This window comes from Camelus dromedarius, chromosome 1 (genome assembly GCF_036321535.1).
Source record: "Camelus dromedarius isolate mCamDro1 chromosome 1, mCamDro1.pat, whole genome shotgun sequence".
Taxonomy (NCBI): Eukaryota; Metazoa; Chordata; class Mammalia; order Artiodactyla; family Camelidae; genus Camelus; species Camelus dromedarius.
In genome coordinates this window covers 84,457,854-84,483,858 of record NC_087436.1, presented here as the reverse complement: position 1 = coordinate 84,483,858, position 26,005 = coordinate 84,457,854, and the positions used below count along the sequence as shown (strand labels likewise).

The window sequence follows — 26,005 nt, the reverse complement described above, 5'->3', positions numbered from 1 at the left end:
AAAAACACAGGTGTAAAAATATTCACCATCCAAGTTCATATATCAAAAATTGAGAAAAGTGTGTCCACTTGAAACTATACCGTGTATATGTTATTCCACATTAGTACTTTGTTCATTTAAAAATATTAAATTAAGGAACCTAATTTGATAAATAAATCCTATCTTTGAAAACCGTTTGTTATGAATCTCAGTATAAATGAGTGAATGGTGGATTACCTCACAGACTAAATTTTTAACCCAGCAAGTATATTCAGATCATTCTTCCCTGAGGTCTTTTATAACAAAACCAAAGTAGAACATCTATAGCCTAATTTAAAAAGTCTTACTTAATATGTTGATGTGTTTTGTTCTATAATTCCTTTTAAAAGCATCTGTTGCTCCTACAGGAAGTAAAATAGGGTTATTTTCCAAGAAAGCATAACAGACAAGTTTCTTAAACAAAATATAATCTTTAACATAAAATAAGACTATTTGCATCCTCTATAACATAAAATATTTTCAAACATCTCACAGATATATTCTAGTAAGGAGTGCACTATTTTTGTTTGCCACTCAATAAATCCAGACAGTAAACATAATTATTTCTACATCCAATAATAAGCATTGATTCCCAGACCACAGGAGAAGAGAAAACTTCTCCAGGAAGTTGATACACACTTTGCAACTGTCCACTCTTAGATTCCAAGATCCATAGTTTCCCATCAGTAGATGCTGCTGCCAGCAACATTTCATTGCTACGATTGTGGTTATGGAAAGCAAATGGTGTTGAATACACCCTTGAAGTAGTTTCAAATTTCCACTGGAGGTGACCTTTCATACTACAACAGTAGATAAAGCAATCATGGGAACCAAAAAATATTTCTTGCTCTGATGCTGAGGTACATGGAGATGAAAATATTGGTTCATTGGTAGAGAATTTCCATACCTGAAGGGTGATAAAGGCAGAAGTAATTCATTCATCTCAACAATTCTGTAGAATAAATTTTTATAAAATTCTTAATAAAATGTGAGAGATGTAGGCTATTGAATGGTAGCTATACATAAAGAAAATAATGGCTTTCTCTGAAAAGTAGCACACTCAGATTAGACCTCTGTTCCAGTAGTACAATCTAGCATAAAATGTACTAGAGTGTCATTATTACATGTCTTACTATTATTACTGCCATGCATATTATGAAGTAAAATTCATTTTGAACCCATTCAAAAGTTATTACTAATATGTTCAGAGACACTGAGTTCAAAGATAAAACTGCACTGAGTTTTCAATGTACCTTGTTAAAAATTGTGTCTTATTCTAGTTTCCTAAAGTAGGAAGAAGGAAAGAAGTACACTGAGAGGAAAAGTTTATGTGCAACAATTTAAATTAAAGCTTTAAATAAAAAAGCTTGTGTGTCTACTCTGTAGATATGTACTATTTGCTTATTTCAAAGCAACTACTGATAAACCTGTCAGCCAATATTTTGAAGAAAACACACAAGGAAGAAAAGGCATAAGTCTAAAGTAGTATTTACAAATCCATACTAATAGCAGTATAATAAAAAAATAAAATCAAATAAAGAGTGGGCATATTCATGAAATAAGACTTGTAACCTCAATTCTGTCCCTGATTTAGACAAAATCAACTTTTTTTTGGTTCATACAGAAAATAAAAGGAGATGGGTAATAGCAGTTGCCTCTTCTTACATTTTAGAAATCCAAAGATGAGAATATATTCAAATTATTTTATAAATAAAAAATATTAAATGAACTTAAAGATTTCACCACAAAGTAAATGTCACACAGAGCAAAAGAAACTGCCAGGCTACAATGGGCCAACTTATGTTAGAGCTAGTACACTCTCAAGTCCACAAAATAATCCCCCAAATCAAAAACACAGTAGAAGCTGTGCCATAGTCACTTGTGGATACTTAAAAAATAGAGACTATGACCCCAACAAAAGACCTCATATATCCCAGATGGAGCCTACCCTGCCGATCAAGAAGCTCAAGCTGGAACCTCTATACAGTGGAAATTGGGTTATGTAACAGATCGTGTTTTTATAGAAAAAGCAGGGGTTTCTTTCAATTTTCATAACCAGAATAGAAGTTATAATAGAGTTGGCTAAAAACTGGTAACATTTTCAAATTGGGGAACGAGGATGGCAAAAGTAAAACAATGTTTGGATAGAATCTTTTATATCTGGTATAGCATCATTTAAAAATTAAAAATTAAGAAACCCATGGCTTGACAATGAAAACAGAACTAGTTTTCAATACAAGCTGAATGATGTTTAAAATTTTACTTCAGTTGTTACCACATACTACACCTTTGAGAAAGATAAGTAAAACAGAAACAGAAATTCTTACCTGTTCTCCAAAGTGAGTAAAGCAGAGTAAATTCCCATCTACACAGCCAATGCAAATATACTGTAGGCAACACCGTGGGGAAGAAAAGAGTGGCTTTCCACATGAATATTCCCAAACTCTGTTCCCAGTAGCCTGTCACGGGCAAAAAGCAATTAATAGCATTTAAATCATTCTATTAATCAATTACTCTTTATAAAAAAAAAACTCATAAATCTAGTGGTAAAGCTAGAAACATCAGAAAATGCTACAATGGCATGCTGACATTATAAATAAAGCTAGTACACATATACACAGCTATAAAATTAATAAGTATCATTTATGAGATCTCAGATAAAAACAACAATACAACCAAGAAAGAAATAAATAGCACATAAACTCTGTCCTTACAATGGACACAAAGTTCTTGATGGGACTGAGAACATTCTGTCAATTAAAAAATTGATAAAAGACATACACAGAACTTAGATTTTCTCATCTTTTTAGACTTCATGTCAATCATTTTTAATGAATTCTGATTCAGTAACATATGAACTATATCTAATTGAAATCTGCTTCAAATTTTCAGAATTCAAAGCAAAAATTTAAAAATATTAAAGAAAATAGCTAATAATATCAATAACCACTACTTTATGCCTACAGGATTTATAGCCAGTAAAAGTCCTCCCAGTGTAGCAAAATACAAATGGTGTGGAATCAGGCTCAAACAAGGAGAAGAAAAAACCGTTCCTCCGCATTTCAACTTCCAAACACACTTCTTTTTCTGCAAATAAGAAAGTAAATTAAAAAAAAAAAAGCAAATTACTGGGCTTCTGCTGGTGGTTAACATATCCACATATCCTGTCCTTCCTGATCTTATGTCTATTTAGTTAATATGATTTTTATTTTTAGTATAAAAAACATACTCACTGTGGAGAATCAAGTTAGTATAAAGGAATTGACAAAGACCACCACCCAGAAATAACCACTGTTAATATTTTAGCATTTTCCCTTGTGATCTTTTTAGTGTGTGTACACACACACACAGTTTAATATACTTGCGATCATTCTGAATATACTTTGTATCTAATTTACCTCACTTATTTTGTAAAACTCTTTAAATATTAATCCCGTAGGAACATAAAATAATTTCTCTCTCCACCTTATCACTGAAAATTGTTTGGAACTAATTTCTTGTATTATAAACAACTTGGAAATAGACATACTGGTGCATATATTTGTCCATGTTTCTTATTATTTTGCCAGGATAGATTCCTGGAAGAAGAATTTTACTAAATCAAAGGATAAGAAACTGCTATGTAAAGTCAAACTGTTTTCCTCAGAGGCTTACCTCCCACTGCTCTCATCAGCATTTAATGTTATCATTCTAATCTAATTATCATTTGCTTCTCTATCTCAAAGTTTTAAATTTTCATTCCTTTGATTCTTAAAGGCATGAAACATAAAAACATTTACTAGCCATTTCTTCTCTGAGGTCCTGTGCATTTATATCCCTCACTTATTTTTCTCTCTGGGCCTTTATATTTTTCTTATTAATTTGTATTTGATCTTAATTTCATGTACATTTAAAAATATGAGTTTTAACTGTCACATTTCTTACAAAAGTTTTCCCCAACTTACTTCTTTTTAATTTTATAATTCTTAAATTTTATGTAATCAGGTCTTACTGATAGTTTTCTTTGTGATACCTCTCAATTGTCAAGATGGTAAATTCTGAGTTCTTTGTATTTCAAGACTCTATGAGTAGTAAATTTATCTTTGAAAATTTGGTAAGAAAGTTAAAAATATCTTACGACTTTGAGGGGTCTTAAGATATGTCTTAATCTTTCCATGTGACAAACTTGGGAAAGTTAATACTTGCTCCCTAGTCAACACCACCTGACAGTCTCACACTCTTCTATCAACATTTATGGTATGAAATTGATGAAGTGATTTCTTACATAAATATCCAAAGCATATGCATGCTGGTCATGAGATCCAATGTAAAGAAGTCCTGTGGTTGGATCCATAGTTGCTGAGCTTTTAACAGCATCCTCAGTAGTAAACATCCAATATTGTTCTCCACTATTACTTTTCAAAACATAAACTAGCCCATTGTAACAGCCTGTTGGGAAACAAAATATAAAAGATGAGATATAGGTATGTCACTGGAAAATAATTCTTTGGCCTAAATCATGGTAATATATATATTCGATGTTCTTCACGTGTACTTGGGCTCTGTTTGGCTCAGATTTGCATTTCAGCAAAGCAGAAATTGAACAGTAATCAATTGTGTAGAAACCTATTTAGCAGGTATAACCTAAATTTTAAAAGTACTATAAAGCGCTTCACTATTGAGAAAACAATGAACAGAAAGCATGATGCAGCAGAAAGAGGATTTAACAGACCTAGAGTCAGATCTCCTCATAGACATCCTTTGAGCAAATTACCCAGCATCACTGGGCCTCAGATTATTTTTCTGCTGAATGTGGGTACATCTACATCCAGGGTTATTGTGATAATTGGGATAAATGCCTAGCACATAAAAGGTGTTCAAGAAATGCTAACATTAACAGGAGCCAATGTTTATTGACCTTTCATCTCGTGAAGGGTAACTACTCTAAGAATCTGATATGTATTAACTCATGTAATCCTCACAGTGAAGTGCTACTGTATGCACATTTTATAGATGATAAAACTGAAGCACAGAGAGTTAAGCTACAAGAGGGTTAAGGGCAAAACTACTCAGCTAATGAGTGGCAGAGCCAGGATTTGAGTCTGAGAAGTCAAGCTCCAGAGCCTATTCTCCAAACAACTATACCAGACTGGTTTTTCTAAACTGCTGCTATGCATGAGAAGACAGGGTGGGAGCCCCTGACGTGGTGTAGCCAAAATAACCCACATACAAGTAGGAGTGGTCAAAATCTACAAAGTAAAGACCACTCAAGTTTCTGGACTGCATGTAAATCTGGGGAAGTGGGATTTGGGCATTGGACCACCACTCTAGGCAGCTCTGCCTATGATTATAACCAGTGCTGCTCACTTGAGGCCCCATTTCCAGAATACGTTCTGTGCTTTTTTCTGGCAGTTACTGCTTAGTAGCAAGACAGCGTCTACTTAGTGATGGTGAAGACAAATGTCCTACATAGTGCAGCACACCAGCACTCAACTGGGTAACGAAAAACTTCTTTCAGTTCAGCTCCAGAAGAAAAATCTTTGTGACTTTGGGTTAGGCCAAGATTTCTCAAATATGACATCAAAAGCATGATCCATAAAAGAAAAAAATAAAGTGGACCTCGATGAAATAAAAAAAAAAACTCTTCATAATACACTGTTAAGAGAATTAAAAAACAAGCCACAAACTAGAAGAAAACGTGCAAAACATACATCTGATAAAGCACTTGTATCCAGAATACATAAAGAATTCTCAAAACTCAGTAAGAAAAGAAACATAACAATAAAAAAAGGGCAAAAGATCTGAACAGACACTTCATAAAAGATGTACAGATGGCAAATAAGCTCATAAAAAGAGGTAAAACATCACTAGTCACCAGGGAAATAAAATTAAAACCACAATGAGATACTACTCCATAACTAAATAGTTAAAATCTTTTAAAAATTTAACTGACAATACAAAGTGCTGACAAGGCTGTGGAGCAACTGGACCTCTCATACATTGATGATGGAATGCAAAGTAGTTCACCTACTTTGGAAAACAGTTTGGCTATTTCTTATAGTTAAACCTACACTTACCATACAACCTCCCTTTCCTAGATATTGAGCTAAGTGAAATAAATACTTACATTCACACAAAATCCTACTAACAGATAGCAGTCTTACTCATAATTACCAAACCCCAGAAATAACCCAAATGTAAGTGGATAAATAAACTGTGGTACATCCACACAATGGAATACTCAGCAAAATAAACTACTGATGCATGCAATAAAATGGAATGAATCTCCAACATAGTATACTAAGTAAATGAAGTCAGACTCAAAGCTACATACCGCATGATTTCATTTATATGACTTTTTGGAAAGAGTAAAATTATAGGGACAGAAAATAGATCAGTGGTTGGGGGAAGGAGTAAGAATTGGAATGACTATAAAGCACAGGAATTTTTTGGATTAATGAACTCCTGATTGTTGTAGTGGTAACATGACAGTATGCATCTGTCAAAACAGAGTCAACTGTATACTAAAAAGGGTGACTTTTACTGTATATAAATTAAAATTTTTAAATTTTTTATTAATATAAGTGACCATCATGTACCACAGGCTTTGGGTCTAGACACCTGGGATGCAAACAGTAATCTCAATGAGCTGACTTTCATGGATAGGGATTACTCATGATTACTCACATATGTAATTGAAAGTTTCCTGTACTATAATTTTCAAAGTGTAGGTGTTCAATAGGGAAGGATCAAACTCAGATTCAAGTAGATCTCAGCCAGGATAACATAAGTAGAGAGATACATTTCTAAGCACTTCGTCTGAAAAGCTTTGGTGAACAGATTCCATGAACACTCAAGTGAAGCTTAATGTAGTTTGAAGGGCAAAAGGAGAGTGGTAGTCAAGGAGAAATTATACCTGGACCCCCATATCTCTGTAAAGTAAAAAGTCATCTACACCTTAACAAAACTGAGTAGCAGGCAGTAGCTAACACTTAATGAGCCCTTAGTCTGTGTCTAGCAATGTATTAAAGGATTCGTAAGCAATTATCTCATTTAATCCTCTCAAAAGCTCTATGATTATTGTGGTGGTTTTAAAATACGTCCACAAATTCTTTGATATTCTTCCTTTCAAGAGGTGGAGCCTAATTCCCCTCCCCTTAGGTGTGGGCCAGCCTTAACAGAATAAAGCAGAAGTGACGGCATACAATTTTGGACACTAAGTCATAAAAGTACTGCATTCCTCCTTACTTACTCTCTGAGATCACTCCCTCTCAGGAAAGTTACCTGCCACGTTGTGAGTGCATTCAAGCAGCCTATGGAGAAGGCCACATGGCAAGACACTGAAGCTTCCTCCCAAGAACCAGCAAAGAGCTGAAGTCTTCTGTTAGCACCAATGTGAGTGAGCCATCTTGGAAGCAGATTTTTCCAGCTCAAGTCAAGCCTTTAGACAGTTGCAGCCACATGAGAGACCCTGAGCCAGAACTTTCAGCTAAGCTCCTCCTGAATTCCTGACCCACAGATACTGAGATAATAAATGTTTAATACTTTATGCCATTAAGTTTGGGGATAATTTGTGAAGCAGCACCATCTTTTATATATTATGCCCATATCCTCATGAGAGAAATGAAGTTCCAAGAAGTTAAGCAACTTATTGAAAGTCACAGAGCTGGTAATGGCTTTGAAGTTAGGGCCAAATCCAGAAACTGTGACCCAAGGCTCACATTGTGAATCAGCATACAGTTAACTATTATTCCTTGACAGCAACCAAACCTACCATACATAGGTTTAATTTAAATTGGTCCTACTAGCATTTTCACATGGTAATTAAATTTAACTCTATAAACCTCAAATTCAGAAACTTACCCACTACAACAAAGTTTCCACAGTTAGATACACATGCTGAGGATTCAATTCGATCTCCCAAAGTCTGTTCCCATTTCACTTTCCCAGAGTAAAGGTCAACTGCCATCATTCTGTGAGAATGGGAGCCAATGTACACAGTCGCAGATGACTTATCAACAGCTGGTATTACAACCAGAGGAGAAGCATCCACACATTTGCCTGTGTCTGACCTCCACCTCACACGAAACTCCATTTTCTCAGCCCCCATCACAGGTGTTTCCTCTTCAGGAACGTCTGCAATACAGGATGGATCTTTTGATGTCCCAATAAGAGCTGGAGGATTTAAGCTTTTCATATTTTGAATATTAGTTTGTGAAATTAAATCAGAAGAACAGGCTGAAGGGCAATGTTCCAACGTAGTTAAAAACCTAGTAGTATTCAGAGACAAAATTTGACTCCCTCTGCTTAGTGCCATAAAAGCATTTATCTCACTGTCACAATTTAAAGACATGACAGATTCCTGACGTAAAGATTTTCCATTGTTTTCCTCTTGATTAACATCATTCAGTTTTCTTTTTGTAGCATAATTCTTGCTAAATGTCAGATCTTCATCTGGAAACACTGTCTGAAGGATGTGATTGTAAATCTCTAAAACAGAACTGCTAAGAATAATTTCCAGAAGCCCAGGTACTGATGTGCCAACAAGGTTTTCAATCTCACTGAGGAGCCGTATGGACTTCAAGGAATCTCCACCACTATTTAAGAAGAGTGACTCATTAGGAACTTTCAGAGGATCTTCTGAGAAATTCAGAACAGACTACGGATTAGAGAAGAAATATGGTGAAGTTAAAGGCCTAAAACCAGAAGAATTCAGCATTTACAGATAATATATAGATGACAGTACCTACATTAATGAGATGAACATAAGACACACAAAATAAATATTTTTAATAATTAAAATAAACTTTAAAATTATTTTCTGTATAGTAAAGAAGACCATCATTATGCTACCAATTTTGTCACAAACTTACCCCAGAATTGCAAACTATACTTTCCTTTTGAGCAATTTTTTTACCCATACAATAGGGAGTGGAATTATAAAGACATCTGATTTACTAATTATAAAGCCTACAAGATGCTAATATCTGATATTTCTATAATATGGGAACAATTATCATCATCAACTTCACATAAATCAAAATTATTTCCAAGAATCTAAAAAAGAAGTAGGTAAGACTTTTATCTAGATATCCTCTATTTTCAGATGAGACTATATAATTACATCCTCTTTTTAGAATGCTTTAGAAAATTCCGTATTTTATCAAAGAAAAATTATATTGAACCTATCAACCATAGATAATAAAAAATATATATTTCGAAATAAATTTTAATTATATATAAATTGTTGTACATATATCAATTATACACATATATGTATGTATGTATATACATATCTCAATTCCCTTAAGCAGAAACATATGTGCTGTTATTGACAGTTCTTCTGGAATAATGGTGTTAAGACTATTCCACAGACAGTGGTATAGCAAGATGTGGCATATTTTCTTAACTCTGACAAGTGCTACTGCACTCCACTGCTCCTCTTAGGGAAAAGTTATGTCAAGATAGGTTTTGTCTACTTGTGCCTTTTATGACTACCATAAATTTCCAATAAATTTCTATACGGGGAGCTTAATCTAATTATACAGTAGAGATACTAACTCTTACTTTAATACAAATTGAATAAATGAAGCTATACTACTTAACATCTGGACAGCAGTAACATTCTTAGAAAATTTTATCAGGCTTATTAGGATGCTATCATTCCCTGAAAATACACAATGACCTCCTTATAATAACAAATTTGTATCTTAGAAGTTGTACCTTGGGGGAGGGTACAGCTCAAGCGGTAGAGCGCATGCTTAGCATGCATGAGGTCCTGAGTTCAATCCCTGGTACCCCCTCTAAAAATAAGTAAATTACCTCCCCGGCCCCTACCCCCCAAAAAATAAAAAAAGTTGTACCTTCCACAAATGCTGTAATTTTTCCCACAGTTCATCTTTGCCATTGAGCTTCCATTCAGACTTTAAGTTTATGTAGTTTAAATAAATCTTATTTAACTCAGAAACATCAATTTTGCCTTAAAATAAAAGAGAAATAACAATTTTAAAATTTCAACTTGAACCCTTCATATCTTCGTTAGTCACAATGCACACATTTCTCACTGTAAAGGTTAGAAATACTACAGAATAGTTTGTCTCAGACAATCACTAATACAGAAAGCAGTGCCATGCTACCGAGAATGTAGTGGGTAACAGATAAGAAAGCAGAGGCTAACATTGATCTCATTTAAAGAGTTAAAGAAATGGTACTATTAACTGAGCAAGTACGGCATTTTGAAATAAATATTAAATAAAGATGAAATTGGGAAGGTAACAGAATATGGTGATTACACTTGATCTTAGCCAAAAGGCCGAGAAGCGATTAGAATATGGTGATTAAGAGCACGTGTTTTGAAGTCACACAGTCCTAGACAGAATTCCAACTCTACTACTAACTAGCAATGTGATTTGGGGAAATTTATTAACTTCTTATGCCTTATTTTCACATCAGTAAATGGGAATAATACCACCTACTCACAGGATTTTCTGGAGATAAAATTAGTTATACAAAGCATTTGACAGAAGGCCTACCACAATACATATTAGCATTACTTATAAGGACTTAAGTGGCCTTTAAACTAGTTATGAATACAGTTAGTATCATTTGGCACCGAAACAGCTGCATCAAACTATTTTACCGTGAGATGTAAGTGGTAGAGAATCAATCAACACAAGCTCATCCGGGATTGCATGACTTGGAAGATACTTCTGCAGTTCTTTAAAGATACAATCCTTTACTAAATCCTTTTTGGACACCATGAACAGAATTAACTTTTCCTGATTATACCATGTAACTGCACAAGACTCCACTTCTGGAAGACCTTCAGCAATCTATAAAAGAGATTATCCCAATTTGCCAGTGAGGACATTTTTAAAAACAAACTTCCTAAATGCTCAAACTTACCATGTCTGAAATCAACACAGTCAAATTAAATTCTGGAATACACTAGAGAGTTTTTAAAAGAACTGTCTGCTGCTATCACTATTACCAGCACACAGGGTTCTTAATGTTTTCCAAAATAATAGACCCTACAGCAAAATAAACCAATTTATTTTCACAGTTATCAAAATCTATTTTGTTACTTATTTCAAAGACAACTCTCTCTTCATGTTGAGAATGAAGTGCAAAATGAATTATCCATATCTTCTATTGTAATTGATCACTAAAACAAAAATCATGGTTTAAACAATATTTATAGATACTTATAGAGAACCCTGGCACAGAAAACTAGTGATAGCTGCCTCAAAAATCTACAGATATTAATAGATATTTAATATTTAAATAGTTCTACCTGTTGCACAAGTTCAACATTAAGACGTTTGCCATGACGTTTGATCTGACTGTCCTTTCGTCCCAAGAAAAATATCTCTCCATCTTTCACAGTCACAAAGTCTCCTGTAGCCCGCATTGTGCCAAGTGGTACTGTCACTTCATCATCGAGAAAACACACTCTATATCTGCCACCTTCACAAGATATAACCAGCAATAAAAAAATAATAAAAAATTCACAGAAAATATAATAAAATCATCAAATCAAAACATCTCCAAAAGTTCAGTTACTAAGGTTCAAAGTTTGAATAGTTATATAAAAAAGGGGACTCACTTTTAAATGTTATCTAATAAAATTACACATAATAGTAACCTTGGTAAAACTGCAAAGAGATAATACAAAATTTATTTCTAAAAACATATATGTGATTAAAAACATTAGAATACTAATTAAATAGAATTTTGGCTATAAATAGAAATATAAAGATCCAAGTTACAGTTTCTAAATTACTTTTACATTTTTCCTCAGTGTATTAGACATTGTTATCTGAAATAATTAAGGTAACATTAAATGTTTCATGACTATAAGAATGAGATTAAAAACTACCATCGCCAAAAAGAATACTAGACTTAAGAAAAATTGGGGAAAGAATAAAATTATCCCATCAGATCTTTTTTCTTCAAAAAAAAATTATTCCCAGTCAACAAATATATAACAACCTAAAAATACTTGGCCAATGCCTTCTTGAATTGTGAAACCATTAGTATCTCTGACTTCAATTACTGTTCCAAGCAGTGGAAATCCCAGCTGTACAGGCAATTCACATCTATGAAAACACAACAACCCAAACCAGATTTAAAATTTTTCATTTGAATAGAGTATTTCCCAATGTATTTAAATCACACTGAACCAAATAAAGAAAAAAAAATGTTTTGCTATGCTACAATTCAAAGACTGCTAAGAGTTAAAGGTTAGGTGGAAAGGCTATCGTGTTATTTATTGCTGTTTAGTTACAAAAAGTTCTAGCAGGATCTGTAGTACCAGTTATAAGGAAGGTTCTGAATTCCCAGCTTAAAATTCAAGATAAAATATTTGTGTTTCTAAAATAATTACCCCAGTCCCTATAAAAAACAATATTTGTATTAAGATACTAGAAAAATACAGTTTCTCTCTACCTAATTTAGTAACTGAAACCCTTACTTACTTCAAAGTAGAGTTAAGAATCTTCTCTGGAATTCTGTAAAAAGTTGCCCAACTTGACACCTCTGTAATACCATAAACATTAAAAATTTGAGTTTTATTGCCTACTTCTCTCCAGCTTTTGAGAGCAGTTAACGATGGAAATGCTTCACCACCAAGGGCTAATACTCGAAGGGAAGTATTGGCTGATAAAACAGTTGACTTGATAAGCTGAGATCCAAATCTTCTAAGCAGTGTCGGTGTTGCCTACAGATATATTAAAAACAAATTATTTCTTTCTCTTCACTTCTTTAAAAAAATGAACAATGTAATGATTAGTTCAAAGCTTAACAATGAGAGTTCACATGGAAATTAAGGCTGTGTTTACTAAATGGCAAATCATATTTGAAAAACTACTGAAGCAGCATTATCTTTTTAATGTGGATATAAATTTTGCTTTAGCAAAAAACTTAAGCAAAATATTGTTTCATTATAGTTTAGACAAAGAAACTTAAAGATCAAAAGGACAAAATCCATAAATCAATTTACATTTCCTTTTCCATTATTTCTATGTAAACAAAGTATATAAAAGGGTTAAAAAAAGTGCCTAAACAAAACAAAGTGAATAAAGATTTAAAAAAAAACCTCTATCAAGATAATATAATTGATATACAATAAACTACAAATACTTAAGAGTGTACAATGCAAATTTTGAGATATAAGATTGGTGAAACCATCCCCTCAATCCAGATAATGTATGTATCCTTCAACCCTAAAATCACTTATGTACTATTTGTACTTCTTCTCTCCAACTGGACCCCTTCTCTAGACAACCACTGATCTATTTTCTGTCACTAATGATCAGCTGACAATTTCTACAATTTTATAAGAATAGAATCATACAATATGTATCCTGTTTTGACCTGGCTTCTTTTACTCTATGCTGAGTAAAAATACTTTATGGTTCATGTTGTACGTATCAATAGCTCACTCTTCTTTGTCCTAGTCTGTTCAGGCTACTAAAAGAAAACACTATAGACTAGGTAGGTTATAGACAACAGAAATGTATTCCTCACAGTTCTTAGAGGACGGAGGTCCAAGACTGGGGTGCCAGGCTTCAGATTTCTTGCTGTGTCTTCACAGGGTGGAAGAGGCTAAGGATCTCTGTGGGCTCCTTTTTTACAAGGGCACTAAATCCCATTCATGAGGGCTCCAATCTCATGACCTAAGCATTCCCAAAGGACCCATATGAATTTTGGGAGGACATAAACACTCAGACCATAGGACTTTTTATTCCATTGTACAGATCAGGACTAGCTTTTGCATTCCCATGTAAAATTTAGGATCACCTTGTCAATTTCTGCTCCAAAAAAGTCTACCAGGATTTTGATAGGGACTATGTTTAATTTATAGACCAATTTGAGGAGAACTGCAATCTTGACAATATTGAGACTTCCAATTAATAAACATGAAATGTGTCTTCATTTATTTAGCTCTTTAATTTCTATCAACAATGCCCTGTAGGCTTTCATTGTACAAGCCTCGTTCATCTTTAAATTTATTCCTATTTTAGATACTATTGTGAATATAATTATTTTCTTAATTTCATTTTTGTTTTTTCCCATTATGTAGAAATATAGTTGATTTTGCATATTGCTCTTGTATCCTCCAACCTTGCTAAAACTTGTTTATTAGTTCTAGTAGCTCCCCCATGTTGTCTGCAAATAGAGATTTTTACTTTTTCCTGTCCAATGTGGGTGCTTAATTTCTTTCTTCCTTTTTGCCTTACTGCACTGGCTGGAACAACCAGAATAATGTTGAAGAGAAGTGAAAAAGCGAACATCCTTGCCTTGTTCCTAATCTTAGGGTGAAAGCATTCAGTCTTTCATCCAATAATGATGTTAGCTGTGGCCTTTTTGTAGATGTCCTTCATCATACTGGGGAAGTTCCCTTCTATTCATGGTTTGTTGAGTTTTTTTTTTAATCACTGATGTTGGATTACGCAAAATAATTTTTTCTGCATTTGTTGACATAATTACATATTTTTTGTCCATTATTCTTCATGTAGTGTATAGCATCAATGGATTTTTGGATGTTAAATCAAATGTGCATTCCTGGGACAAATCCCACTTACTCACATTTGATGAAATAAAACTATTTTTAAGGACAAAAAGAAAAAAATTTTTTAAACATAAAATTCACTCTCTGCCCATTTTGGCTCCAATACCCACCCCTTTTAGTGTGTAATGTGCACCTGCATTCTACATTAACCAGACCTCCTTAGAAGACACAGGAACACCTGCTTGAGATTGTGCTAAAACATTAAGCAAGGAGATCAGACTTAGAGAGGTATAATTCACTAATCTGACATAGAAGGAAAGTCTCTTTTCCTTTAGTAACCATCACTCAAATCTAGGTACTTTGCAAATATTTCCTGAATTTTATAAGAAAGTAAAACTTATATTAAAATCTTAGCCAGATTCACAGAATACTTCACCAACAGATGAGAATTTATACCACTGATACCCAGGAAGACATACTCCTATACACATTTTATTTACATATACATATACATAGATAAACACACACACACACACACACACACACACACACACACAGTTTTTTATAGGATGAAAAACACATTGCCTAAAAAGAAAGTCAGTTGCATCAAATTTTCTCTCTGGGGCAGAAATTTAACATCCTCTCAAGTCTCATTATACCACTTAAAAATCTGATATTTTAAACTTATCATGATATGCATATAATTTTATTAACTCTCTCTAGTATTAATAACCACTTGCAATGTAGTATCTTAAAGCCTGTGTATCAATCACATACTTTCAGATACATATTTTTTAAATCTTTAAAAATGCCAAACTTAAAAAATACTTGTTTTTGTAGGTTAACATAAAATATACTAATATAAAAATCAGAAAATCTAAATTTCTAACTCAATTATAATTTAACTTACTTAAACCAGCCTTTAGGGGGAAATGCAATGAACTTAAAACTTTACAAAGGAGAGGCGTATCCCAACAGATCTGGGTAAAAGTCAAGTTCCTTTAGTTATTACAGTATGTACAAAATGCACAGTAGAAGAATTTTCTAGACAGAATGAACTGATTTTTTTCATTCTCAAACAAAAAGTGACATCACCAGGAGACAGCCCTTGATAATCTAACTAGATTATCACTAATCCATTAAAAAATTATAAGAATATAAAATATTCTCTAACACACTTAACATGTTGAACAATAAAAGACAAAATGCTTCATTTGTTCATAAAATGTACCTGCAAAATAGTCACTCTGTGATGGGAAAAGAGAACAGCAGCTAACTTTGATGGGAGCACTTTGACAGAAGTTGGTACAATAAGCAGAGAGGCACCACTTGATAGAGCAACAAATATTTCCACAACAGAAGGATCAAAAGTCAGAGGTGAAGCCAGAAACAAATCATCTTCGTGTGTGATTTCAAACAGCACCCTAAGACCAAAACAGAATGTAATTATGAGAAATGCTTAACATTTAGTAAACAAATAATCCTAAAAAAAATTTATGGCCATTAAGTTTCCAGATGTTAGCCAAATTTTATTCTTCTTAGATTAACCAAAATGGTGCTATTAAATCTAGAACTCTACTCCCTAAACGTAAGGATTAAAAGCCATTTAAAGCAATATCCACTTTTTTTTTTTTACCATTTTATATTTTATACTTGATGGTCTTCTGATATGTCAACTTGGCCGGCCTGAACTACAGTCTCTAGTTTCCTTTCTAGTATGTTTCTGTTAGGGTAGAAGACAAGGATATTCTCTCTTGACAGCTGGAGGACAGAAGAGGGGCAGCTGTCATTCTGTAGCACACATGCCTTCTCCCAGTTATTCAATCAAACACTAATTTAGGTGCTGCTGTGAAGGGATTTTGTAGATGTGACTGAAGTCCCTAATTAGCTGACTTTAATCAAAAAGGAGGTTATCCTGGGTTGGCTGGATTTACTTAGCTGGAAGGCCTTTCAGAGTGTTCAGGCTTTCTCTAAAGAGACTCCCAACAGCAGCTGGATTAGCAATTACTCCCCCTTCCTCCGATCCTCTTTCCTGACTTGCCTGTGGACAAGCATATGCTCAGGGAGCTCCAGTCTGTTCATGATGATCTCTTCCTGATCGTCTACCCAATGGACTTCAGTTTTGCTTAGCCAGCCCTGACAAGTGTAAGCCAATTCCTTGTAATAAATCCCTGATGTAGCCTCCTGGTTCTGTTTTTCTGGTAGAATCTTGAATTATTCTATACTACTTATTTAATGATGCTTAATATAGACCTCTGACTCCCTTTTCCCACCATTTGACATTTTCTCTCAGGATCTCAACAAAGAGCAGAACAGAATATATGTGGTTAGAATTTATAGAGCACAAATGGTCAGTGTTGAGCCAATGTCACTGCTTCAGTTTAAAGACACAAACCCTACTCTATCTAAAAGCAGGGATTACCTTAACTTCAAAATATCTCCAAGTATGGTCATGTGGGGACCCACTTGGAAATCCAGGGTTGGTAAGATTATTTTAAGCTGAAAACATTTTGGATTTAACAGATGCAGAAAGAAGTCTTCTTGGAGATTCCCTTATCTGACTGATAGCAGAAACTTCTGGGGAATGAGACTGTCATAAATTCCGTCTTCAGAGTGACTTTTACTCCCAGAAAGTACATCAAGAGTTAACCTACCATAAATTCCCTCTACAGGGGATTTTTATGGCCCTGAAGACATGAAGAAAACTCTTCTCACCTGCGTAGACCAACATTATGAGTTTCTTATCTCCTTCTGTCTTTCCTAAAGAAACTTATTTGATTTCTCACAGAAGCCTTTTCTTCCCTTCCCTTTCCCCTACTAAGTTAGGTAGATAAGCCCCTAACTTGAACCATTTAATAATGCAATTCAGAACATGCCACCCCAAAATATGCTCTGGCATCTAGACTATTTTGAGTTAAAGGCACTTGAAAAACAAATACAAGAAAAACACTCTGATCTTTCTTTTTTCATAAAAGCAGACGAAATTCCCATAGGAATGTCTTCCCTTTACCCAGAAGGACGATGTTCTTATCATCAAGGATAAGAATGTGAAACCAAGAGAATTCTATACAAACAGACCTTGTTAAAATAATTCTTATCTTCCTTTAGCCTCCCCACATTAAGTTTAGTCACTTTTCCACAACTGCTTCTCTGTTTAACCTAATATCAAGCCTTGACATTTCTTTGGTCTTCATTCCTTATGAAGGATCCTGAATCACATAAAACTTGTATTACATAAATTTGTATGCTTTTCTCTTGCTGATCTTTCTTTTGTCAATCTAATTCTCAGGCCTAGCCAAAAAGAACCCTAAGAGGGTAAAAGGTGATGAAATAAAATTTACATTGTAAGGCAGGACAAGAAAATTTAAACATAAAATTCTGCCCATCTGGGCTGTCCCCTCTTCCCCTAACGTGCAGTGTGCATCTGCACTACACACTAACCAAACCTCCTCAAAGACAGGAGTGCCTGCTCCACCATTAAGGATCATTTTTCCCCCTTTCTCTGACTCTAGCAATGTAACTTCTTAAAGGAATAGCATTCTTTCCCCACTCTGTAGGGAGTCGTAATGATTTGCTGCTCACTTTGTACATGCTTACCTGGACTTTGGTGAACTTTATGCAAAGTAACAGCATGTCTTTTTGTTGTTGTTGAAGTATAGTCAGTTTATAATGTTGTGTCAGTTTCTGGTGTACAGCATAATGTTTCAGTCAAACATATGCACATGTATGTCCTTTTCACATGTATGTCATTTTGATGTACAATCCTTTGTCTTGAAAATGTGTATGAGTGTGCCTTTGACTTCTAACAGGTGGAATAGATCTCAGAGCTTTCTGAGAATCTATCTCCCAAGTTATATTCTTTAGTTTGGCTCAAATAAAATTCCCTCTTTTCTTCTTAACTTGATTATTAATTAAATTTTCTTCTTAAATCAATTATTAATTGAATTTTCTTCAACAAAGGTAAAAGTTTGCTTCCCTTATAATGAGCTAGCTATTTCTTTTGTTAGTTTCCATATGTATATGAATACTTTTGTTAATCATAAAAAATTTATGTAATTTATTATAAAAAGATGACAGCCTCATCTTTCCAAGGCTCTCTAAAGAGGTATTCCCACCCAGTATTATAAATATCATCTCCTCCCATCTCAAAATATGTTCCTCCTTTACCACATTACTACCTGATTTTTCAAACCAATCCTCTCTACCAATTCTCTACCCTTAGCCTATAAACCTCTCCCATCTAAAAACAAAAGTAAAAAACTACACCCTCCCAGAATTCTTTCTCTTCCATTAAAACTTCTTTCTAGAAAACAATACTTCACATTTTTTAAATCTCCATTTCCTTATCTCTTATTATTCTCTATCTCTAGTCTGTAATGTCTTCAGCCCTGGGCATAATAATTTTTATACTGATTACATATTAAAATATTTTAGGTATACAGAATAAGATATTTTGTTAAAGTTAATTTCACTTTTTAAATATGGTAACTATAAAATTTTTAATTACAAAAAACCTACAATGACATAACATTACATGTGTCTCATGAGGTTTCTATTTGTTTCCTCCTTTGATTTCCTAAGGCTACTCTCCTTTGGTTTCCTTCCTCCTCTATTTCCTTCTTTCTTTGAAAGTTGAGAATTTCAACTTTATAGAGACGTCTCATCTTCCAACCGTAAGAGCAAAAGCAAAGTCAACAATGCTACAGGAGTAAACTTAATGAAATGCAAATTTTTTTAATGTTCCTTGTCATCTTTTGGATGAAGTCCAAACTCTTCAACAGGGCATAGCAGGCTCCTGCCCCCTCAGGTCATAGGACCCCCACCCTTCCACGCTGCAGCTCAGCCTCAATGCACACTAGGAGGCCGAATTCCTTCTTTTTCCCACACTTCTGCTGGTACCTCTGCCAGGAATGTTTCTTCCCTTCTTATTAATAATTAAGAAGCAAAGCTTCCAACTTTATCATTTGTTTGTTGTTTGGCTCCAGGTTTGGATCAAACAGGTAAAGAAAGCCCTGTTCTGTTGAGAACTAAAGTTCAGACGCAGCTGAAACAAGAGACTCATTACTCGGCACTATCAATTCAGGAACAAGAGTTATAAAGAAAGATGTTTCTAAATTCTTTTTTCACTTTAAAATACAAGTTCTGAAGAAGAATTCTAAGGACAGAACTTACCGAAAATGCTGGATGTTTGGCACGATACATGCATGAGGGACTCGGACAATCTTAGGTGTCCCTGTTGTGCCCGATGTGTGGAGAACATAGGCCAAGCAGTGCTGGAGCCTCACATCCATGTGCTCGTCTGACTTCTCTTCCATGCGGTTCTCAGAATTCATGCTCTTCGTCATTTTTCCTTTTTCATATTTCTCTTTTCTATCATTTAGCATCAAGCTCACTTCGTCATTTTCCCAGTGAAGTCTGAAGAGTACTAGGTCACTATGTTCTACTGTAAACGTATCATAGTTTAATAATGTTTCAAAGGAAGATCTGAATTTCTATGTGAAACAGGGAACAAAGTTCACAATATTAATTTGTTAAAAGAGATTCTTTTTTATACAGGATATGAAGTATTCATTTACTCATTCAACATGGCTTTTTTGTTTTTTAGTACAGTTCAGTTGACCTTTGAACATGGGTTTGAATGGCACAGGTCCACTTACATGTGGGTTTTTCTCAACAAGCACGTACTACCTGATCCGAGGCTGGATGAATCTGGGGATGTGGCACTCCGCATACCAGGGGCTGTCTGTAAAGTTATAGGTGGATTTTCCATTGCTTAGGAGTCCGCACCCCTAACCCCCATGTTGTGCAAGGGTCAACTGTACTTGCTGTGTATCCAGGGATAAAAAGAGAAGTGAGAAACCTCCAAGAGCAAAGTGCTGTCATTATTTTCAGACTCATCTTTAAAATAAAGAGACATTAAAACAAACATCTACAGTGCAATGTGTAAGTGCAATAATGAAATATGCTTTAAATGTGAATGGGGACAGAGAAGGCTAAACTTAACTACACCTGAAAGTCAGAGACTGACTCTTCATGTGTAATGTTTGTGTTTTAAGTAGCTATTCTCCAAACAAAGAAGAGGGGTACTTTAGACAAACCATCACACAGAGTATCTGACCTGACAAAGCTGGTGTTATGGAAAATAGTAAGCTGCAGAACTCGAGGAGAGAGAGGTGAGTCATGTTATTGATTGGAGATGAGATGCTAATCCTTAATAACTGCACAGTCAACACTAAGTAAGGAGTTTAGACCTTAACCTGTAAGTGATGGGATCCAACTGAAGGTGGCAATGGCATAAACTAAACTTTGCCTATCAAGGAGAAACTGATATGCAAGACTCTAAAAACTGAGCACCTTAAATGAAACTTTCCTAACAACCCAGATACGCTATATGGGCCTGAACTAGTCCACTGCAACAGAAGCGGACAGAAAGGTTCTATGAACAAAGAATCAACAAAGCTTGATGACTTCTGGGTAAGGAGTGAGCCTAAGAAGACTGCTGAGTTTCTGGCTCAGTTATCTAATGGATGGAAAGATTAATACAGAACTTTCCTTTGAATATATCTTTTTAGGTTGATAAGCAGCAACTTAATGAAACATAAAAAGAATTCACAATAAAGAAATAAGTATAAATGAGAGGAAAAGGTCAAACTCCAGGAGCCAGCAGGGTTTTGTATTTGTTCTGTGTGTATCAGGTGAAGGGTGTGGTATGTCCCGTAATGTCAAAAAAATTAAGGGCTCACATATTCTTAAGACATGGCTCAAAAACCATTCTCCTCCATTAAAATTTTCCCCTATCTACTAGATTGCATATATTTCTCTTAGGGGAATATCACACTATGTAGACTTAGGAATACTACCTTCTCTCTCCAACTACATAAGCAAATGGAGGGCAAAAAACATGTCTTAGGTTACTTTCACATACCAGTGCCTTCCCAAACACCCTGTCACTGATGCAGGGTTTCTCAGTCTCAACACTACTGACATTTTGGATGAGATAAATCTTTGTGGGGACTGTCTGCTGATTTTTACCAGCATCCCTGACCTCTACCTTTTAGATGCCAGCAGCACCCTTTTTCCGTCATGACAATAAAAATTACCTCCAGACAATGCAAACGTCTCCTATGAGGCAAAATCACGCCCAGCTGGGAACCATTGCTCTAGTGGATCTTGAGCATACAGTAGATGCTCAACAAATACTTCCTGATTGTTTCTGTGTTAAGTGAAGGAAGAACACCTATACCATCATCGAAGTCACGGAATAGGAAGCAACATACTTTCTGTGGGGTTTGCTATGTATCCAACTCCTTCCTATATGAAGTTATAAAGAATAGCTTGATTAATTAATTCTCACACCTAACCACCTTGACTATAAAAATTTCACCAAGGTTGTTTAAAAAATGAATATCACATCCCCTTTTTAGTTTTGCTTACTTGTCAACAAATAACCAATCTAAGGGAAAGAAAACTGTGGCCAGATACTAATATATGTGTATTTAGAAAATATTTATTAGTTAATACTTTAGTTGTCCCTTTCCAGAGGCCTTCCTCTAAAATCCATGATTCTCTAGGAAGTCCTCCATGTATCTCAAGTCCTTGAATCATCTTACTACATATAGATATAGATGCACACACATATACACACATAGTAGGTGGAATGCATTTAAGTTACCTATATGGTTCATACAAGAAATGGGTAATAACAGGCTAAATTGAAAATACCTTCTATAGTGTCTTCTCTTTGGTTAAAACAGTATTTCATAAACAGGGAACAAAGAAATAATAATGAAACATGTGCTGTTTCTTGCTTAACACATAACATCAACTCTTGCCCCTTAAGCAGTGTTTCTTGGCTAGATCTTTGGTTGGCAGTCACTTACAAGTAAGGAAGTAATAAATTTAGCTTTCCAGAAAGGTCTAAGTGTCAATCTCTTTTTCAAATCTAAGCTTGGAAATAATTCTTTAATGTTGCTGACCACTGTAAATTGCCATAAATACACAAAGATAAAAGTATTAAGTATTACAAAAGTTTCCTACTATAGGAACTACTTTGGAAAGAGAAATTCAAAACAATGCACAATACGTTATTGCGAGGCTAGAAGACATGTTGATGCCATTGAGCAGTGGTTCGCAATGAATGGAGCATACAGGTTGGAGGGTGCCTCTAGAAGACATCTAGCAATGTCTGAAAATAATTTTGGATGTTATAACTGGGATGTACTACTGGCAACTATTAAGTGGAGGCCATGGGTGTTGCTAAACATCCTATAATGTACAGAACACTTTTCACAACAATTACCCAACCCAAAATGTCAACAGTGCTGAGACTGAGAAACTGCGCCAAGTTAGTGAATCTGGAAATCAAGACAGGGGATGGGACCCCTTCAACTGAAAGGTAAGTATAACACATTAAAAACAATTTAAATACCCACACTTACATTAATTTGCTGTTTTTCAACAAGGACATACTTTAGATCACATTTTTTAATAAAATGAACTGATAATGCTGGTGGTGAATCTGGATCAATAGGTGCATAAGCAGCAGGGACCTGGAGAATTCTAAAGAAACAAAATACAGAGTCAGCATAGAATAGCTGTTGAAAGCAATCTTACTTTTAAGATACCGAATTTTTAGTTCTAAAAAATATTACCCTAAAATCCAAGAGGGTAAGTTTATCCCAGGTTGACAGTAGAGACCAATTTCCCGAATTCCTTGAAAGTCACAGTGTAACAGCAGAAAATGTGACAGTTCTGAAGCAGTGTTAACCACAGTCTTGTAGGTGTAATAAACCGGAGGCTGGTTGTTACATTCATCAAAACATACAGCTGTTTTATCCGAATAAAGGGAGGCAGCCTGATGTACCAATTCCTGAAGAGTCATTTTACTGAAGTTTATCTGAACATCACTGAGCAGAGAACTCTACCTATATTCAGAAATATAAGGGAGACAAGGAGTTTTAGGGAGTTTGTTGGAGGGGGAGAGAGAAAAACTTTTTATATAATCACTCCTCACAAAAATAACTATATCAAAGACACACAACTAAAGAATCTCTGAACTATGAACTGTCTATGGTAACTTTGCTGAGAACTTTGCTGAGAATGTTGCTGAACAATGAGGTTGAAATTCTGATACAGTCAAACTAACTTCCTGCCAGAGCTGGAAGAAATCTGGGAGGGGGATGGTACACATTGATGAGGATGAAACTAAAAATGTAGAATTCTCTCTCAACATACCACAATGTAAAAAAGAAATAGATTATAACATTTAAAAATTAACCAGTAAAATCAAATTTAAGGCACCACATGCTTAATTTTTTCATTTTTCTTCAGTTGTTACAGATTGATTAAAATACAGCAGTTAAAATCCTGTATGATGACTTTGAAAAGACTAATGCAAACAAAGTCTGCTTTTAGGAACTGAACTTAGGTGAAAGCAAAATCAACCTTTGATAGAGAAAAAACTACCTAGATCCATCAGTTTCAGTTCCCTATATATAAACTGTGCTTCTAACTATGTAATACTTAACAGAGGTCACAGCAAGTCACTTTTACAATTGTCAAAAAGCTCTTCATACTTTAGTTTGATTTTTAAATTGCCAACAAATTCATTAAATTTAGTCTCCAAATATAGTATTAAAACTCAATAAACTATTATATAAACACAATGTTCTCAGGGCTTCTCAATGCATATGATATAAAAAGGAGATCTGAAACAGGATTTCATTGGAGAAACTTTAGGGATGACTGAACAAAAAACCCCTCACAAATGCTAGTATTTCCTCAAAGGTAAAGTGATGTTTATTTTCCCCTCTGTAAACTTTATTTTCCAGATTTCAAAGCAAGTAAGATTTAACAGTCTATTTTAATTATTAATAATTATAATTATTTATATATATATACTTAGTTGAACTCATTTACCTATTGATTCATCCACGTTATTTAATCAATATCAATTAGAAAAAAAAAGAAAAAAAATCAATTAGAGAAAATAAAACATTCCTAAAGAGAGCAAAATGAACCAATAATTGCTGACACCCATAAGATTTGGAAATGCTATGATTTCTAAATAAAAATTTTTTAAATATAACTCTAGTACTTACAGTACTTTTAATAAGCATTTCTGTAAATATCAGCTTTTTGTGATGTACAAGATAAAAATTTTAAGCTTTCCTCATACACACAAATGACCATTATATAAACATAAGGAAGGCTTTCCTTAGCATGTACTAAAATTATGGGAATGAGTCCACTTCACAAGATTCAGTTAGTGCAGAAGGGAACTTTCTGCTACCCTCTCTCCAAATGAATAACAAATCACCTACATTACAGAATGTATTATAACTAAGGCATTTTTAACAAAAAGTTATAGTCTATGTGCAAAAATAATGCAGTTTTAACTCAAAAACACATATAGCAGTTAATTTTCCACATGAGGACAATCTGATTAATATATTATGCTCTAAAATTAGTTGACATCAAAGTAAGGGGCAAGATTACAAAATATATTCTTAAAAAAGAAAATGCCATTTTTTATGACAAATTACTACACTCACCACACATACCCACATAATTAAGATATTTTTACACTCTTAATTGACAGTTTCCCAGTGGTTGCTAGAGAGAATTACTGCAAAATTTATCCTTGTTGTCTAAAATTTTATTTTCATTAACAGAATGAAAATCATAAATATATTCGCCCCATTAGAGAACAGCATACTTGCTGGATTTCTGGGGCCATGCAAGAAGAAAAAAAAAAGCAAAATCCGGTAAACAGATTATATATGTAATGGGATCATCAAGTTTTAAGGTATTTGCTACTTTATTTACAAACTGTAGAGGCTATTTAGTCATTTAATCTTAAGAATGTCAACAAACTCTATTGCTCTGGGGACTCACCCTAGGTTATTGGCCATTTTAAAGACTGATAAATAATCTAGAAACCTAATTTTCCCCGTATCCACCGGTTTCTTAACTTACATTATGTGACTGTGTTTAATAACAATGCACTTTATCTCTTCCAATACATTTTTTCCCAACACGCTAGCAAGACGGGGTACACTTATTTAACCATTTGAAAGAAGGCGCAGAGAGTCTAACGCAAGGTGACTCTGGAGAAAGCACACAGGTCAAGTTTAGTCTTTGCACCACTCCACCCCGCCAGACACCATTAACTTAAATCCGAGGCCAGGCGGTGGCCCCCAACTAAGCAAACCTGTGCGCAGCCAGCCCCAGGTGTCGTCGTACTTCGCCTCCCTCACACATGCCCCACCAGACACCGCCTCCAGCCGAACCCACTCAGAAGGCCTAGGAGTGAGGGTGCAGTGAAAAGGTCAGAGCCCATCCAGGCCTTCTAAAGACAGTCCAACCGTGACGCTCTTCACACACAGAGAATAAGCCATTCACTACACCCAGGAGTTAAAGAAGTCCAACCGCGCAGCCAGCCGGGAAATCAACGACGAGGGCTCACCTGTAAATATTCCCCGTCGCTTTACTGAC

At 34.7% G+C, this 26,005-nt stretch overlaps 1 protein-coding gene across 5 annotated transcripts; it reads right to left on the bottom strand.

Moving 5' to 3' along the window:
• Positions 1 to 429: 429 nt before the first annotated feature.
• Positions 430 to 26,005, bottom strand: AASDH (aminoadipate-semialdehyde dehydrogenase). 5 transcript variants are annotated; one of them, XM_031434222.2, is made up of 15 exons: positions 25,977 to 26,005; positions 23,161 to 23,433; positions 22,948 to 23,068; positions 19,682 to 20,001; positions 15,741 to 15,933; positions 12,474 to 12,715; positions 11,989 to 12,095; positions 11,291 to 11,463; positions 10,637 to 10,829; positions 9,861 to 9,976; positions 7,861 to 8,656; positions 4,283 to 4,446; positions 2,983 to 3,105; positions 2,346 to 2,477; positions 430 to 925 (listed from the first exon to the last, which is right to left on the bottom strand). In XM_031434222.2, exons 2-15 carry the CDS (start codon positions 23,388 to 23,390, stop codon positions 536 to 538), a joined length of 3,300 nt encoding a protein of 1,099 aa, XP_031290082.1. In that variant the 5' UTR covers positions 23,391 to 23,433; positions 25,977 to 26,005; the 3' UTR covers positions 430 to 535. The 5 variants fall into 5 exon arrangements, with proteins under 5 accessions (XP_031290082.1, XP_010981368.2, XP_010981369.2 ...); XM_010983066.3 differs by lacking the exon at positions 25,977 to 26,005 and adding an exon at positions 25,722 to 25,957; XM_010983067.3 differs by lacking the exons at positions 2,983 to 3,105; positions 25,977 to 26,005 and adding an exon at positions 25,722 to 25,957.